Genomic DNA, 13,742 nt, shown 5'->3' on the forward strand with positions numbered 1-13,742 from the left:
CCTCGGGGTAGCCACCACCTGGGCAAGGGAGAGGGCCTCCTGGGGGTCACTCCTGCACTGGAGTTCCGATCCTTCAGCTCCTGGGGGCTGCGGGTGCAGGGTCTCTTCCAGGCATCGGGATTTTGGATTCAGACAGTCGTGGTCAGGGGGAGCCTCGGGATTCCCTCTGCAGGCGTCGCTGTGGAGGCTCAGGGGGGACAACTTTGGTTACTCACAGTCTTGGAGTCGCCGGAAGGTCCTCCCTGTAGCGTTGTTTCTCCACCAGTCGGGGTCGCCGGGTGCAGTGTTGCAAGTCTCACGCTTCTGGCGGGAATTGCAGGGGTCTTTAAAGTTGCTCCTTTGGAAACAAAGTTGCAGTCTTTGGTGAACAGGGCCGCTGTTCTCGGGAGTTTCTTGGTCCTTTTAGAGCAGGGCAGTCCTCTGAGGATTCAGAGGTTGCTGGTCCTGGGGAAAGCGTCGCTGGAGCAGTTTTCTTTTGAAGGGGGGAGACAGGCCGGTAGGGCTGGGGCCAAAGCAGTTGGTGTCTCCGTCTTCTCTGCACGGTTTTTCAGCTCAGCAGTCCTCTTCTTCTTAGGTTGCAGGAATCTGCGTTCCTAGGTTCAGGGGAGCCCCTAAATACAGAATTTAGGGGTGTGTTTAGGTCAGGGAGGGCAGTAGCCAATGGCTACTAGCCCTGAGGGTGGCTACACCCTCTTTGTGCCTCCTCCCAAGGGGAGGGGGCCCCATTCCTATCCCTATTGGGGGGATCCTCCATCTGCAAGATGGAGGATTCCTAAAAGTCAGAGTCACTTCAGCTCAGGTTGCCTTAGGGGCTGTCCTGACTGGTCAGTGACTCCTCCTTGTTTTTCTCATTATCTCCTCCGGCCTTCCGCCAAAAGTGGGGCCGTGGCCGGAGGGGGCGGGCAACTCCACTAGCTGGAATGCCCTGTGGTGCTGGAACAAAGGGGGTGAGCCTTTGAGGCTCACCGCCATGTGTTACAGCTCCTGCAAGGGGGAGGTGATGGCATCTCCACCCAGTACAGGCTTTGTTACTAGCCACAGAGTGACAAAGGCACTCTCCCCATGTGGCCAGCAACATGTCTCGAGTGTGGCAGGCTGCTAAAACCAGTCAGCCTACACAGGTTGTTGGTTAAGGTTTCAGGGGGCACCTCCAAGGTGCCCTCTGGGGTGTATTTTACAATAAAATGTACACTGGCATCAGTGTGCATTTATTGTGCTGAGAAGTTTGATACCAAACTTCCCAGTTTTCAGTGTAGCCATTATGGTGCTGTGGAGTTCGTGTTTGACAGACTCCCAGACCATATACTCTTATGGCTACCCTGCACTTACAATGTCTAAGGTTTGGCTTAGACACTGTAGGGGCATAGTGCTCATGCACTGGTGCCCTCACCTATGGTATAGTGCACCCTGCCTTAGGGCTGTAAGGCCTGCTAGAGGGGTGACTTATCTATACTGCATAGGCAGTGTGAGGTTGGCATGGCACCCTGAGGGGAGTGCAATGTCGACTTACTCGTTTTGTCCTCACCAGCACACACAAGCTGGCAAGCAGTGTGTCTGTGCTGAGTGAGGGGTCTCCAGGGTGGCATAAGATATGCTGCAGCCCTTAGAGACCTTCCCTGGCATCAGGGCCCTTGGTACCAGGGGTACCAGTTACAAGGGACTTACCTGGATGCCAGGGTGTGCCAATTGTGTAAACAAAAGTACAGGTTAGGGAAAGAACACTGGTGCTGGGGCCTGGTTAGCAGGCCTCGGCACACTTTCAATTCAAAACATAGCATCAGCAAAGGCAAAAAGTCAGGGGGTAACCATGCCAAGGAGGCATTTCCTTACACAGGTGATCACCCTATGTGGAACAGGTGATTGTATGGCTTAAGTATATTGATGACCTTTTCATCATCTGGAAGGGATCTGAAAAAACGTGTCAAAAAAAATTGTTGACATGCTCAATAACAATCCCTGGAAATTAGTTTTTACACAGACCATCAGTGAAAGCAATATTAAGTACTTAGATGTGCTAGTGGAGATAGTAGAGGGGGAGGTCCAGACACTGTTACATAGAAAATCCACAGCTGGCAACAGTATCAGCATGTCCAAAGTAGCCACCCAGAGAGTTTGAAATGAAGCATTCCATATGGGGAACTACTCCGGGCTAAAAGGAATTGTAGCACAGAGGAAGCTTTTCTGCAGGAACAAAAAACTATGGTGTCCAGATTTAATGAACTACGCTATCCTGTATGGGTTCTCAATAAGGCTATTAAATGAGTATCTAAAGTTAATAGGGAGATGATCCTTTTTGATAATAAGTTGCCAACACAGGAAGAAACAGTCCAAAGGGTCATTCTTACATTCAATGGCAATTCCAACAGCATCAGACACACATTAGCAAAACCTTGGGATATCCTAAAGAGTGACACCATTATTGGCGAGAAGCTGGGGGGAGAACCCTTGATCACTTTCCGGATGGCGAGTACACCTAGGGACTCTCTCATCCACAACAGTATCACCTTGACGAAAGGAATGAAGGAATACAGCCTTCAAGGCCTCTTTCCTTGTTGCCGTTGCAAAGTCTGTAAAAACTGTCCATCCCAGAAAAGAGTTTGAGACCACTGGGGGTAAAACTAGCACGATTAGACAGTTTACTACCCTGCAGTTCCTGGTTTTGTATTTATATCCTTGTATGTCCTTGCCCACTTAGATATGTGGGGAGCACTGTTTGCACAGTTACAAAAAGAGTACAGGAACATCTCAGAGCCAACGATCAAGTTGATGTCTAATTTATATCCAATCGTACACTTAAAATGAGACAGAGTCTCCCAACTGATTATTGATCTCAAGACACTAATCCTGGGGGCCTCAATCTCGATGAGGAACTAAGCATTCACCTCAAATAGGGGTTTTGGTGTATGGTGTAGATTCGCTTGGAGGCTGTTCTTGTTTCGGTCCCTACTAGGGGAGAGTTTACTTCAGTATCTGCAATGCCCATTACAGTTTTCCTGCCTTTTTTATTTGCTTTTTTCTGCTCCTTACTGTTTTTTTGACTTGCAGTCTTTTAACTTCTCTCTTTTGTATTGTGATGAATATCCACTCATGCTGTTTTTTTTTTTATCTTGTTTTTGTGCTACGTTTGTTTTTTTACAAGAGGAAAGGAAGGGGTATCCTCATTCACAGGTGTCTTCTGGAAGAGTCCCCCTACTCTTTCTCCGAGTACATGGGGGTTCACTTTTCACTCACAGAAAAGACCTTTCTGATTTAATGTATGTTTGTGGCTTGGGTTAGAATTTCACAAAGTCTGTGTAGGTGCATCTAGCTTACATTTTTACCTCATGGGGGAGAAGAAATTGTAACATTCCCATTGTTAGCACTGTGTGGGGTTTGTTATCTTCTGTCTATGTGACAACATTGACTACAGATACTGAAGCTTTATAATGTGGGTCTGGGAACCACCACTTTCCTATGTGGGCAGCAGTACTAATATGATGTTGTTGGAATTATAGTTGGTATGCTATGAGGACAATTTTGTTCATGACTGTAATATATATGTATTTTCATTTGAGATGGGGTTTATCATGTGCTGATAATGACAATTTTACAGCCTGTGGTTAGCTCCTCCTGGCTATGAACCACTAGGACTATCGCATTTGCCCACTTGGGACGGACTGGTTTACATTTAGAGTTGGAGGACAGGATCCCTGATCTACAGTGTACAAACAAGTTTTCTCTTGGTTATTTTCATGTCATTTGTTATGATCGCTTATATGGGAGTAGAAATTTCTCTCAACAGATCAATTTAACTCTTTAGTGAGACTGTTGGTGACTCCAAGTTGGCACCCACCCAGCACAGTGCATCTCTGTGCCTGTTGTGTGTGTGTGTGTGTGTATATATATATATATATATTTTTTTTTGTGGTTGTTGTCAGGGAATAACCAACGTGCCCTTATGTCCATGACTTGTTGATTGTGACCTTCATTTCCTCAGAGTTGTGTCACTCCCATTTAGGTACCTGTCGGACGCTCGTATTTTGCCCACATGGGGGGATGAATATAAATAATCATACTAGTATGTTATTTGCATGCCGCTATTTGAAGATACAGACTTACTTTCAATGAGATCAGCCTTGTTATTTAGTGCTGTAACAATGAGGACCATTACACCCCAAATGTGGTTAAATTTTGATGTACATAGGTTAGTTTTATGACATTTACCCTATTCAAATATGAAGCCCATCATAACATGTCACCTTTTGTCCACTTTCACTGTTTATGTTGTGTACATTGTTCAGGTGATTTGTGATCAAGGCCACGGTGACAGGCGGAACGCGTCTGATGCTGGTGCAAAGTCCTTCACTTACAATCTGAGTTAGCGTGTTTCATTTGGGGAGTTGAGATTTTATATATTACATACATATACTTTTTTAGACACAAACAAATTCAATAGTTAAACATACAAAGCAACTCATGCAACTGCTCACACCATGGATGCTGAAGTATATGTATATTTCAGGAAAATAGTAGTGAAACTAGGCGTTCCAAGATCTGGGACTGGAAATGGAACTACTTGGAACATGTCACTTCAAAAAATATTTTGTTTTAATTAACTAAAACACTCTTCAGAGTTTTTGGATGGGACCCAAGGAGTTGCCCCATCTCCCAACTGCACATTCATGTTAAATATAAAGTGATTATGGTCTCCCCGCTTTACTCCAACTCTTTAGTTTCCAGTTCAATCTGTAACTTTAATGTAATTCCACAGAATACACACAAGTGACACTAGAATAGAGCTAATGACCATGTCCTAAAATAATGAACTGTCTTTTGTAAAAGATTTTACCACACACAGTAAGTAACACAGAAGCCTGAGCTTATTATGCATTTTGTAACAGCTGCTAATAGATTTGATGACAAACTTTGGGGCATTTTCACAGTTTAAAATGTATACATACATATCCTTTAGGAATGTCAGAATCCTCGTTGTTTCCAGGATCATTTTCTAAGTGCTGTTTAATTTTTTCTTCTAGACCTGCAGCATCTGCTCCTTGGTAAAGATCGATTTTCACCTTGTTTCGGAAGAACAGAAATGTGGGCGTTGCAGATATATTATTAGCAGCAGCAGTACCCTGAAGAAAAATTTGACTAGTTAGCACAGAACTTGTAAATGTGAATACACATATGCTTAGTTTGCTTAAGTATATAATTAATATTCAAAACATTGCTCATATTAAAATGTTAGCACATTTAAGCCTTACTTAAACGTGCAGCTTTAATACAGACACACTTTATCAGCATCATCACCAGAATAAAAGTAAAACTACCTTTGTAATGAAAATTAATCAGGAAAGTATTAACTGATTTAAGAAATACAAACAAGAAAGAAAAACAAGTTTAACAAAATCAGAAAGTTTCAAATGAGTAGCACAAGCAAAACAGTGGCCCAGGCCCAAGAAAAAAAAAAGTATGCAGTTTAAGGAAACTTGACTGACAAAGAATGTATGTACTTAACAGACTGGCAAGGTGAAACAACACCGCAGAGCAACGTATAAAGGAAAAGAAAAACAAATTGATTGGCACTACTCTAGTATAGTAGTAGGCTTCAGTGGATGAATTAAGCAAATAAAAAAAAAAATAGTCTGCATGCTGCTCTCCACAGAAAGCCATGCACAGTTTAAAACAACCTCAAGCAGAGAAACTATTTTAAGGGTTCCAATAAAGTCCACTTTCCCGTAATGAACAAATGGTAAAATAATTTGGTGATATATTATTCGATTAAAAAAATATGCAATGCAAGCTTCTGTCCATACAACACATTTTTCGAACAGACCACAAAGTCCCTAAACAAACTTGTTTTCTTCTACAGGCTGGGTTTACGTAATCCCCTGAATAATTGTATGGTTCTTTCAACAATAAGGAAGTTTGTTTTCATATCCCTGAATACAATCACACATTCTATACTCCACTCTTGAGCATTTTTAGAGCAAGAGAGATGATAATGATGATAATGAAGGACGTCTAAATTCCTGAATAAGAAAGGTATCTTTCATAGACAAAGTTTCAAAAGACAAGAGACGAACTTCATTTGACCGAGTACTGTAGTAAATCACAAGGGCAAGTAGGCTGCAAAATTGGTTTATTTGTTAGAAATAACGTGCCTCCAATCTCTGCTCAGTCCCTTCCAAATGCTGCCTCATAACTCCCTCATACCAACATTTTAAATTACCTTTCAGTCAATATTCTTAACGGTTTCTCAGCATAGACTGTTCTAAAAGGGAGGAGGCAGAAGGGAAATAGGATGAGGGAATATACCACTGGGAGAATAATTTACAACACATTCCCTTACCCAGAAAATAGAAGGAAAAGGGGAGATTACATAGGTTTAGATAATTAATACATGTGATAGTCTTTTTTTGCAACATAGGTGGTAAGAGTTCTCTTGAGACCCCGTTGGTGGTGACAGCTGTTTCCTTGCTGACGTGTTCTTTGTCCCCAACTTTAGGAATTAGGGCTTCAGGGCATATGACTTTAGATTACCACATTGCTTTTGCCACCTTGATTTTTTTTACAGCTGCAGAAAAGAATTCAAATTTGTTCTGAGGATTAAAAGGTTTTCTTAGGAATATCCATTGTCCCACTTGCTATTGACAGTACATAGCTCACATTTGTCATACCATCTTTTGTATTTGTTTTGGTGCACGATCACTTTATCAAAAATGTCACCTGTATCAGGGGTATGAAATTCCTATTGCCCGATGCCCAGGATATATTGTTTGGGGTCAAGGACAACAAGTTTTTATGGACCAACCCACTGCAACACAAACCATTTGGGGGGCCACTTTAAAGGGAAGGGAACTGTCTGCAGTTGAGGTAATCTGTGTTCATATGTTAGAGCAGTTCGAACTTGTATTTATGATTCATTAATGTAAAGCCTTTATTATAAAGGTGAGCACTCTAAATAAATGTTTCAAGCTCACGCTGCACTACGGTCAGTAGTTCCAGTATAAAAATATAATAAAAATATAAATTAACAAAATGTGTACACATACATTTGAATAGTTTAACAATATGAGGCTACGTATAATTATCTCACCAATTATATAATATGTGGAGTAATTAGCTGTACACGGCAGAGGGACGAGTTAGAGTTCCCTTAGGGCACAAGTTCAGTAACTTGAAAGAACGCTAACCATAACTGCTGAATTTCTCTGGTTTTGTATGACTAAACTGAGAACCTAACTATAACGTCCTTGTAACGTTTAGTTTTTTCAGCGCATATCCTTACGTTTTTTTCTTTTTTTTAGACTGATGAAAACAGCAAGCCTGTAAACGGGGCCTTAGTAGGTAGTGGAAACCAAAATCAGTATATGACTCTTATAATGAAGAAGACTCATCTACAGATGAACTAGAAAGGATATCAATGAAGAAAAACCAGAAAATTTACAAGTTTCTGAAATAAAAAGACTATGTCCGATTTTGATTAATTCATCCTATGACAACACTTCTACAAGTGTAAACCCAACTTACAAGTAGAGTCATGTAAAGAATAAAACAGTTGTACCTATCTGAAGGTATCAATATTTAGCCTCATCAAACATAACAGATATAAATATCTTCACAGAGAAGTACCCCTGAAAAGGGTAAAACCCTTCCGAAAAGAAGGACGTCTTGAATGCAAGTGCAAAATTGTATAACAACTCCTAAAGAGACCATATATTACAAAAGAGACTGAACAGAATCTACAAAGAGATACATCTCCATGAAGACCCATTATAAACAGACATAAGTCAGGAAAAGAAAGAATAGTGTTCAAAGAACATGTTGACACCATAGAAAAGTCTACATTAAATTATAGAAAACACGTAAACTGCGATGAGTCTCTAATCTGTACCATTTAAGGCCAAAATAAGGAAAGTCTTAATGTCCTCAAGAAGATAATTTCTGGTTTATGAAGTATACAATTTACCAAAATTAGAAGAAATTATATTACCATATTATAGGTATAAGTAAATGTACACGTAAGTTACTGTATATCAACAGCTAACTTATTTGACAGTACAAAAAGGACTTAGTAAAACAAACACCTTTAGTGTTGTAGAATCTTTATCAGAAATCTCTCTAAAGGGAGAACAATATACTGACATTCCCAAAGAGCTGGTAATATTTCCTGTTCCCTTTAAGCGTTACTAGTATAATTCCATAATTTCACAAGTTAGAAAAACTTTCTGCAGAAACTAACTTTCTGCAGAGGGAGAAAATCTGCACCCTCCACTGAAGGTGTAATAGCTCACAATCCCATATTGTGTACATCATATAAATGCTCTGTAGCATACTAGCAAATGCTCAAATACTCCACTTAGAGTCTAGTATATATCATAAAGGTTCCAACTCCAAAGCACAACCTTTCCTTCACAGTAAAGTAACAATATCACCATATAGCAGGAGTAGTAAAATGTGAAAACCCTCTAAGAGGGTATCATTGACAAAGTAGAAAGTAATTACTTTACATCAAGTAATGATGACAAAGAGGCCTTGAACATCAGGCATGAAAAGCTCCATAGGGTTTCAGGGCACTATATTAATCTAATAATGATAAAAAGTTAAGGAAAATTTGCAACTGCAAAGCACGACCCACCGGGCGTTCCAATAACTTTATAACAAATATATATTTCTACCGGCCCTGCCGAAGCAAAACTCTTTTGTGAACATTTTTTAAAGAACAAGTAACACCATACTAATAGTACAGAAAGTATGAAATTGCCAAAAGATAGGAAGGAACCAAGCTAATTAGGTGCTCCACCCCTGTCTCAAAAACACCTTAAAGCTGACTGAGCCTGCGCACTAAATAAATTGGCACCATCAAATGGCATGTTAATCAATGTAGATTGGACATGATCAGAAAACCCTGAGATACATAACCAGGCAAGGTGAGTAACGCAACTGAGGAAGCCATAGCTCGACCCACAGAGACAGTGGTGTCCATGCCGCAGCGAATGATTAATTTAGCTGCATGTTGTCCATCCTGAATCATACAGTAATAGTACTCCTGATGACTTACGGAAGTGAAGGTAAAATGTTTGCTAATGAATACCATTAAGAATGAGAGAAATGTCCAAGAACACAAGATGTGTTCACACAGCACAGAGCAGAACTTGTGGAGGAAAAAAAATATACCTGCCACAGACCTCTAGACTGCTGGACTCTCGATCAGGTGGAACATGGGGGAAGAGACTCCAAATCATGAAAAGCTAAAGCAGCCTGTGCCACCAAACTTTGATGCGTAGGATGTCTTACTAGACCAGGCTGATAACCATGGGCAGGTTGGTGCCTGTGAGATATAGTCCGGTCAACAGGGGCCCCTAAACCAAGCTTAGCCCAATCCCCCAAAAACACATCATGTAGTGCTTTGCTGTAAGAACGCACCAATTCAACCCCTTATTTGACTCCGACGGAGGACATCAATTGGGGGATTTGATGCCAATTCCACTGAAGGGAGAGCCAGATCCAACACTTCCGCAACTCTCTTGAGCATGTCTGCAAAGCAGGAGCTCACCTCCGTAGCAAGTCCAGGGGATGAAAGTAGGGCTGGAGAAGAATCTAAGCGACTAGCAATAGCTAGGTCAGTTAACCAGCTGTCCTCTCTATGAGGTTCCAACTCCTCCACCTACTCTCCACCATCTCACTCAGTAGGACCAACATAGGGGGATTCTTGTGGAGGAAGATCAGGGATGACAGGCATGACTAGCGCCATTCCCCCACGTTGACAAGGCAAATCGTGGACCTGAGACGAAGAGAGGGATTCGACTTCGATCAGCACCACCAGCGGAGTTGGCTGATAAGATACCGGCGCAGACGGTGGAAACCCCAAAGAGGTGTACACCAGCGCGTAACAGCTTTGTCAACGGATGTTGAAAGCCTAACTAAAGCGGAGTGCGAACCCGCCAATGTAGATATAGTCAAGGCACTTCACGCCTCCTTGAGACCCACAGGCACTCCAGAGGAAGGTGAATGACCAAAAACAGAGTGAAGGGAAGCATAATATTTACACATCTGTTCAAGAGTCGCCCTGTCTCCTGGAATGGGAGGGAGACATGGGGCTGACTCCAACCTTGTCTCCTCAACCGAGGAATGAGGGGATGTTGTATGCGGTGAAGTCAGCAACTTTTGAGACTTCGACCACTTGCAAGACTTACTTTTGGTCGTCCACTGAGAATGTCATCCACAAGAACGACTCCTTGAATGGCCCCGTAAACTGACATCAGTCCGAGAAGGAGACCTCATTCAATGGGGAAGACCAAGGTCACTCCGACATCCATGCTGCTAGAAGCTTCATCCAATGCTCTTGTAGAGCTTTCGGGTGAAGCTACTGACGGAAGTCATACACTTCATCTTCATGGTGCTTGCCCAGGCACCACATGCAAACCGAATGGGGGTATGTAGCCGGCATTTGTCGTCCACAGGACCCATTAGGTTTAAACCCCAATGACATAGAAAGCACACTGTTCTAGTACGAAAAAAATAATGAAATAGGTCGGAAAACAGCCTGACCAACCATTATGGGATCCACGTTGCAAGCGCGGAAAAGAAGGAACTGACGTCAGAACAGGAGTTATATGGACTTCGCTGAGGTCACATCTGATGGAAGATGTCGATACAGAATCGTGTGACATGCAGACGTACTATGGAAAAAGTGTCCGGATCCAGGCTCGTGCCTGAGGAAGATTCTTAAGTAAGGAATCTGCGGCTAAATGCCTCTGCAATATATTTATTTCTACAATTTTGGGGAATTCTTAACAGACCTTCTACTACTGTGACTGATGTGCTGACCAGAAAAACTTGCTCAACAGCCTTAGGGCAAAGTTTGATTCCTAAATATTTCTGGTGCTTCCAACCAAGCAAATTAAACCCTTGTTTTGAATTGTATATTTTTTTCCAACATATTTCTTTCCAACGTAACGATATGCATCATTAATATTCTCACCAAGGGACTGTGATTCTCGTTTTATCCCTCTGGTTTAAGATTAGGTGACAAAAACGCGTAATCTTTAATCAGCAAACTTTCCCAAATGTTAATCAATTAAGGTGTACAGGGAGCAAGAGTCTGCAAAAAAAGTTTAAACGTTACACAATCTAGGCGTATGTCACTTGCAGGATACGCAAGTTCAGAATATGTCCTCATTGTGTTAACCCGAATACAATCTTTTCTTTTTTTGACTCATTAATAATGAGGTGTACATTCTTCTTCACTTCTCTACATACCTTGGCAAAATGCCCTTTCTAGTTGCACTTCCTGCATATTGTCCTCGTGCAAGACAATTACGGTTATTGGCAAAGTGTTCACATTTTACACACCTCATCTTTCTTGAATTATATTTTTGCTTATTCTTTTCTGTTACGCTTATTTTACACACTTTACTAGTCCTATATGTTATTTACACTGCCTGTGGCCTTATGTTGTTCATGTGACATTTTTATTTGATGGCAGTATCTCAATGCTTTTGGCTATACTTATTGCTTTAGGTAAATCAAGATTCCCAGCCAGCAGTTTTTCTTGTACCTTAACATCATTAGTATATCTAACTAATTGGCCTTGTATAAAAGGAGTCTACTAAAGACCGAAATTTACATGTGGCAGACAATCTTTTTAAACAGCAATATAATTCACAACCTTCGTCTCTTTACCTTGAGATCTAGAAAATAATTTGGGCCTTTACAGTACCATTCATCTTTTCACTGAATTGCTCTTCCAGTTTCCTCAAAGTAATCTGATAAATATCTGATAACCCATCACCTTGAGTTTCCCTACCCTACTGACAATCATTTGTTTCTGGCTCAGTTATAGCATCATATTTTCCTTCCTTGCCCTACAAAATTATGCAACAAAATATGGTGTTTACGCAAAGGGGAGATCTATCCCCAATTGCTATTCAATACGACTCAAAAATCTTCACCCATCTCTTACACTGCACTATTAGTTCTCCCACCTCATTCCAGATTAGTGGTGGTTGAGAAATGCTGGAAGCTGCCATAGTAACTTTGAGTCTGTATATAAATTATGAAGTGGAATTAGAGTTAATAGTATTGATTAATTATAAGCAAAATAGAAGCTAAGCATACAGAATCAGTGGATAGGTATCAATTACAATAGAATAAGTCAAAGAAAAGTGGAAATTATTCATATGATACTTGTCATACAATTGTCCCTCAAAGTTGTGATGAATTCAGTACCTACTGCAATTACAACGTACTGATTAGCACAAGAGTATATCTATGTACCGAAAAATAATTAAGTGAGCCAAAGAAAACAAACAAAAAAACAAAAAAGGAGGAGCGTCAGATAGGAAGGGGGGGGGGGGAACACAACAACACACAAAGGTTCACCAGGGACACACATTCAATGTAACCCTAGGGTAGGTCGCTTCCCCCGCCGCTGCAGCTCCACCTGCCCAGGCTCCTGCCACCTCCCAGCGAAACCAGCAAAACCGTAAGTACTCCCCCCGCCCAGCCCCTGACCCAGCCCCTCGTTACTCACCTCTGTTTTTCTGCACTTCTGTCTTCTGCTCTGTCCTCCAACTTTTTCTTCGTACCTCTGCTGTCCTCTCTCTGTCCATCTCCCTTCGCTTCCTGCTCCTCCCTCTGGTAGCCATCGTCCTCCGGTTCTGCTCTTCTCCTGTGTCCTTCTCTTCCTCCTCACCGCACTTTCCTCGTGCTCCGCTCTTCCTCTGGGTCCCGCTCCTCTTCCTCACCGCATTTTCTTCCTGCTCTGCTCTTCCTCCGTGTTCTTCTCTTCTCCTCTTCCTCGCCGCGTTTTCCTCGTGCTCTGCTCTTCCTCTGTGTTAGTCTCTTCTTTCTCACCGCATTTTCTTCCTGCCCTGCTCTTCTTCCGTGTTCTTCTCTTTTTCTGCACCCCATCCTGCGTGTTCTTTTCTTCTTCTGTGTTCTTGTGTTCTTCTCCTCCTCTGCACCGCATCCTGCGTGTTCTTTCTTCTTCTGTGTTCTTGTGTTCTTCTCCTCCTCTGCACCCCATCCTGCGTGTTCTTTCTTCTTCTGTGTTCTCTTCTGCACTCCATCCTGCGTGTTCTTTTCTTCCTCTGTGTTCTTCTCTTCTTCTTCTGTGTTCTTCTCTTCTTCTTCTGTGTTCTTCTTCTGTACTCTTCTCTCCTCTTCTTCTGACTCCTGTCCTCCGCTTCTTCTGGGCTCTTCTCTTCTTTTCTTCTGACTCCTCTCCTCCGCTTCTTCTGGGCTCTTCTCTTCTTTTCTTCTGACCCCTCTCCTCCTCTGGAATCCATCTAGTCCCTTCCCTAGCTTCTTTCCCTTCCCCTCGATCTGACCCCCCCGCCCTCCTCTTTCCCGCCGCCACCACCACCCGCTCGGCCCCGCCCCCATTCGTCGCCCCCCACCCCCTCCCGTCCCCAGCTGACCCCTCCTCCCTCTTATGGCGGCCGCTGTGCGGCCGCGCCAAAGGCAAGCCAGTCTGCGCCTAGACCACGCCCGGCGCCACAACCCCTGGCTCCCAGCCCTCCCAAACCCCGCAGCACCGCTACGACCCCACCTCCCTCCACGCACTCAACCCGGGACGCTCCAGAATCTGCTTTCAAGCCAACCCAAAACGCACTCATGGTCCCTTCGCATGCCTTACCTGCAAAACACCTTCCACCGCGACTGCACCCCGCCCGCCAGCCCACTCGCCAATAACCATCTCAAATGCATCCTCATCAACGCACGCTCCGTCCACAAGCATGCCATTGAACTATAGG

General features: G+C 42.8%; 1 protein-coding gene across 1 annotated transcript in view; it reads right to left on the minus strand.

Moving 5' to 3' along the window:
• The window catches only part of TXNL1 (thioredoxin like 1), a 99,869-nt gene that overhangs the window by 72,559 nt on the left and 13,568 nt on the right, over positions 1 to 13,742 (minus strand). The window contains exon 3 of the mRNA XM_069219974.1: positions 4,941 to 5,114. Within this exon, the coding sequence (XP_069076075.1) occupies positions 4,941 to 5,114 (174 nt within the window). The remainder of the gene's footprint in view (positions 1 to 4,940; positions 5,115 to 13,742) is intronic.

This window comes from Pleurodeles waltl, chromosome 1_1 (genome assembly GCF_031143425.1).
Source record: "Pleurodeles waltl isolate 20211129_DDA chromosome 1_1, aPleWal1.hap1.20221129, whole genome shotgun sequence".
NCBI lineage: Eukaryota > Metazoa > Chordata > Amphibia > Caudata > Salamandridae > Pleurodeles > Pleurodeles waltl.